Below are 5,408 nucleotides of genomic sequence, written 5' to 3' on the forward strand. Positions count from 1 at the left end.
GACTCTGGGGGGTTGGGGGGGGAGGGGTCTGCAAAAAAAATTGGGCTGTCCATCACAATGCCCTAATAAAATCAGAGACCCTCCCCCAATTTATGATTTTCAAATCTTACAGAGAGGCTCCTGTCTCTGATGGGAGGAGGGCTCATCCCCCCTAAGGTCCCCCATAATTCAAACCCTGAATATAGCATCTACATTAACACCAGGCTATGTCTGTTCTTAATGTGGCCTATTTGATGTGGAATCCTGGGCCTCCGCGGAAAAGGCTTCCTCCAGATACCGTTATGATTTAGGTACGCTGCTTCAGTTATGCTGATCTATAGTCGCCATTGAAAACAACTGAGTTTTAATAAACAAATTTAACAAAAAGGAGGGAAGCTAAATGTGTACTGCTCTATACATTGACCATACCATTCTACATTTCTCTTTAGACTACCTGCACTGTTTGCTAATGTGTACTCTGATCTCCACAGGGAGATTAATGTTTTGAAATTTAAAAGAGAGAATGCTATACCACTAAAGATTCCACCCCCCGCACTCCGCCAGTTCAATAAAGCCTATGTTGAAAGCCACAGCATGCCGGAGGTGTATGTTCTCCTGTACCATACAAGGAATGTGCAATTGATTTTTCAAAGTACAGACTATGTAAATGCCAAAAGCTTCCGAGAATTACAGTAATTCAAATTCTGTTATAATAAAAGCAGTATTATACAAATAATGCCCCCAGGACGTGTATACAGAAAAATGGATTTTGGTGCTCCGGCTTTTTAAAGGATCATCCCTAGAAGTGTACCTCTGTAATAAGTTACTATAACCAGGATAAATATTCTAGATAACAGAAATTACCTAACAGAAACAATGAGTGCTTCGTTTGTATATAGTCCTAAACCAGCCTCTATGCAATATGCACCCCTTAGTTTTAATTTTTCAGCTGTTTGTGAACATATCAAGCTAGTCAAAAAGCAGAAGTCATCAAAAAGGTGTCTCTGCTACAATTTCTCTCAGAGACCTGCAATCAATCCACAGAAGAGTGGTGAAAGAAATCCCTAATGAGTGGAGAGTGGTGAGAGAAACCCCTAATGATTTTGTCAGCATACATTTTTCATAAAGCGATTATCCCCAGAAGCCTTTAGCTTCATAGGACTCCCCACTACCTTGTGTAATTGTTTTCCTTATAGGCTTGGCAACAATTACCACTGCTATAGGACTGAGTACATTCACAAGCAAAATATAACACTAGTCTCATATCTGGGGCTTTTATCACTAATTGCCTATAAAATGTGCTATTAAAACTGGGATAAACAAGATTGTAAAAAAAAATCCACATAATGGATTATGATCACTTACAGAAAGTGTTTCAAATATCAGATTACATTTTTCAGAGTTTTATTCATAATGTGCCTTTTTCCTCAAACTATAATAGGGATAGTTATGATGGGGAAAAGGAGTATAATTTAATAAAGTATGTTACGTACACCTGACCTTTTAAAAAGGAGTGTACTTCTGTCAGGTTTTCTCTTGTTGCAATTGATCATTAATACTTCTTACTAGATAGTCTCATATTTACAAATCATTTCTAGTACAAATGTAAATTATGCTATGGAAATAACTTACTAAAACAGAGGAAAAGAATTATAACCAGATTTCAAACTACAGTAGAAATTACACTTGCAACTTCCTGCAGAATTGCCACAAATCTCAACATCACAATAGAGTAGGTGAAAGGGAAATTACATATGAAAAACCTCTTGTATTAAAAAAATGACATTAGAAGTACTACATATGATCGTTAGAAATACATATGAATTCATATTTTAATGTAACCAACATATTAAACCTCTGAATTGCATCATCTGAATAATATCAGTTGCTACTGAAATACAAAGGCAAATACTTAAAAACTGTAAATACTGTATGAATATACAGCTCCCTTTAAAGATAGCATTGGATGACATCCATCTTCCTTCAGAGAATAACATTTTAATTGCTTAAGAAGCTGCATATAATTGCTATAAACTACCGTGTATTAAAATTAATCTCTACATTTATAGGAGACATTGATTTATCCTTTCTAAGTACAAGAAGGTCCAAGTTTAGATTCCTATAAGCAGACTGCACTGTAATAATACATATAAAGTATATATTAATGTATTTTGTTATTTTTTTAAAACTATAGATAATAACCTTTTGTATTAAAAGTGCAGACCGGTTTCAACCATCTTCACTGAATCAGTAAAGCTATTTCTGTAGTTTCAAAAGAAATCTCTTTTGAGGAGTAACCCCAAATCAGCTGAAGTCAGAGAAGATCTTTCCATCAGTTTGAAAAGTCTAGAGATCACATCTGTTCAACACAGAACGATTCAAGATTTTCCATATAACATAGGTTGACTCATAAAAAGAAAAACAACGTTTGGAAAATGTAGTAACACAGAAACACAAATCAAATTAACAAAAAAAAACCTACTTTGTCAGAAGCTTCAGAAGCCAGAAGGTTAGTGGCAAGGGTCTGTAATTTCTGGTGGGCCATATTTTTTAAAGCAGCAAGGCTACGTCTAGTCATGGCCTGTTTTAGGTTTACAGCTGGGTGACTGAGGGAGTCTACTGCAGCAGGAACTGCCTCATCACAAGCATTCAAGATCTCAACTGCTGTTATTCCCATCACACAACGATCCAGTGCACCTTGAAAACATTTTTACATCCAGTATTTTAGTGCAAACCATTTAGATTGTTAAAAAAATGAGAACAAAGTCAGAGGGGTATTTTAAATGACAACTTTCATTAATAACTTTCCCATCACACTAGGATTCCCGAGCAGTTACAGGAAGAACTCCCCCCCCCCCACCAGCAAGCTCACTATATATTGATCGTGTAATAAATGCACACTTTTATCTACCACATTCAATTAAAAGTTTAGTTTGTTTTGTTTTTAGCTGTTTACAAAACTTTGCCAAACTCTCTCTTGTAGTTTAAGCCTTAAAACTTGGTGCTTTATGTAGCAGGCTCGCACCCTTGGGACAAATGATGAACCAAACTGCAAGAAAAAAATGTCACTTCTATATGCTAATTGCTTCTTTTTCAGAGGCTTGCTGGTAAAAATATATGAAAACTTCAACTGTATCAAATATGCTTCACAGCCTCACAAAGCTTTGGCTCCAGATAGGACCCAGAAGTAGAAGGCATTGTAGTTAGCTTCTTGTTATCTTACTCAAAGGAGTCAGATACCGCAAGTTTTACAGGTTCAAATGTGGTCAACACTCAAATGCAAGTCCTTCAAGAAAAATGCAAGTTTGCTACACAAATGGGTGCTGGTTAATGTTGCCTCAAAAGACGAGTGTCACCAAGCCTATGCTCCTAAACAGGCATTAAGTGACTTCATGTTGGCAGACATACCATCTGTCAGACAAGACATAAAAAGGGCTCTAACTGTAAACAATAATTGGGAACTTCTTGAATCTCTAGTGTTATGCAGGTGTTATTTTAGGCAATTAGATTGTGCATTTTCACATTTTTATATAGTCACTTAAATATTACTTGCCACTTGGTAATTAAAAAAATCTACTCCAGTTCTCATAAACCAAAATATGTAACCAAAATGACTTCTGTAATTAAAAGATGCATGCAACCTATTTTTCCCTAGCCAAGTACACTCAATTAATAGGACTATAATTGCCTTGCATATTAAACCACATCCTACTGTGCAAATGTTCTTAGTTGTAACAGTATTATATGTATATTTTCAGTCGATAGTATTGGAGAGGATTATTAAAATAACATGCAACACCTATTAGAGAGTCCACCAGAATTTAAATCATTGGTGAGAATCTGAACACAGAAAAGTTCATTCCGGGCTACAGTAACTTAAGAGGCCATACAAGCCAACACAGCACAAACAGCTTATAAAAGTTTACTAAATGAAAAAGAAAAATAACAAAAGTTATCTAACCGAACACTATAAAATACCCCACACAACATCCAACACCCCAAAATATTAGAGACCATAAATATCAATTAGTTCAAATATTATACACCCTAAAATATCAAGTACCTAATAAAATATTTAGGTGTTTACAACATCTTAAAATACTAAACTTCCTGGGTTTCTGGCTGCAGTTTTAACTGAGACCTTCCCATATGGGGGGCTGCTACCTTGCCCAGTACACGAGGATTTAGAAGTGGGGAAGGGAATGAAAAGGAGTTTCCTTCTGGATTACCAGGGGAAGACTATCACTAGCTGTCACCACAGGGGTCACAACGCTTGCCACTGCTGTTGAGAGCCACTCTGTCGCTCAGGGGTTGCTGCGACTGCTTTGGGGTGTGTCAGTCAGGTCTCTGCCACATACCGCTTCCTGGGATTACTGTTAGTCCATAAGTGCCCACGTGGTCTCTGCTACCTCTTGGCACACACAGTTTGCTACAGCTGCTCTAGAGTAAAATGTGCTGTATGTCTGCACCCTTAGGAAGAAGCAGGTAAATAGAAACTCTGTATCCCTCTGAGTAAGCAAAGTCTTCATGGCAGGAAGAGTATAACTCCCATTGCTAGTTACAGATAATCATGTAAATAATGTTACTTTCTTTGAGATCAAACTCAGCAGTAACAAATAATAAAATGCCTAGTGGAAGCTCCTTCTATCTGTAACCTTGGTACAACATACAGCATGGAAAAGCAAGACAGCTAACCAGCTACATAATGAAAAATGCAAAAAAAATTGCCTTAAAGAGAAGTACAAATGGCATGGACAAACAATTAATGGGCTTTATCAGTATTTTACAACTGATCTGCAGTGACCATTTTGTCCATCTAACTTTTTCTGCGCTAAATGAAAGACAAATCATTTTCATTCACGTTTAAAGCTTCAACAGCTTAGCTTCCTATGGACCAGGGGTGCTCAACCTCTGGCTTGCAGAGCCTTGAGGTCATCTTGGGAGGTGGGTGGGAGGTCATCCTGTCCAATCCCCTGCTCAAAGCAGGACCATCCCCAACTAGATCATCCCAGCCCAAGCCTATTTGGCTGGGATGATCTAGTCTTTCAGACAGGTCTTGAAAACCTTGAAGGATGGAGCTTCCACCACCTCTTGACCTGGCTGGGACAAGGGTGTAGCTGAAGGTAAACAGTGGGTAGGCAGGCAGGTGGAGGAACTGGCTGTGTAGTCTTTCCTGTGCTCCCTCACTAACACCCCCCCCATGCAGTTGTAGCAAAACCTCCAGTTTTTCTTTTTTTTTCCTTTTAAAATGCATTTCCTCCCCTTCCCCAACCACGTCTGACTTTTTCTTTCCCTCTCTATTCCCTATAGATAAGTATAAGTGAGCTAAGACATAGGATAAGCTTCAGCATTTTATTTTGGTAACAAGTTGTATTTGTTTTGTTTTTTCTCCTTCTTTATAATTATTATGTTTATATTGATTTGTACTG

General features: G+C 37.6%; 1 protein-coding gene across 4 annotated transcripts in view; it reads right to left on the reverse strand.

The window, feature by feature from the left end:
• WDR7 (WD repeat domain 7) overlaps positions 1 to 5,408 on the reverse strand; it is a 299,401-nt gene that overhangs the window by 244,506 nt on the left and 49,487 nt on the right. For all 4 annotated transcript variants that reach the window (XM_019531753.1, XM_019531750.1, XM_019531752.1 and 1 more), the window contains exon 14: positions 2,462 to 2,676. In XM_019531753.1, coding sequence (XP_019387298.1) covers positions 2,462 to 2,676 — 215 coding nt within the window. The remainder of the gene's footprint in view (positions 1 to 2,461; positions 2,677 to 5,408) is intronic.

The sequence above is a fragment of the Crocodylus porosus genome, unplaced genomic scaffold (assembly GCF_001723895.1).
Source record: "Crocodylus porosus isolate Cpor-Errol unplaced genomic scaffold, CroPor_comp1, whole genome shotgun sequence".
NCBI classification, from domain to species: Eukaryota; Metazoa; Chordata; order Crocodylia; family Crocodylidae; genus Crocodylus; species Crocodylus porosus.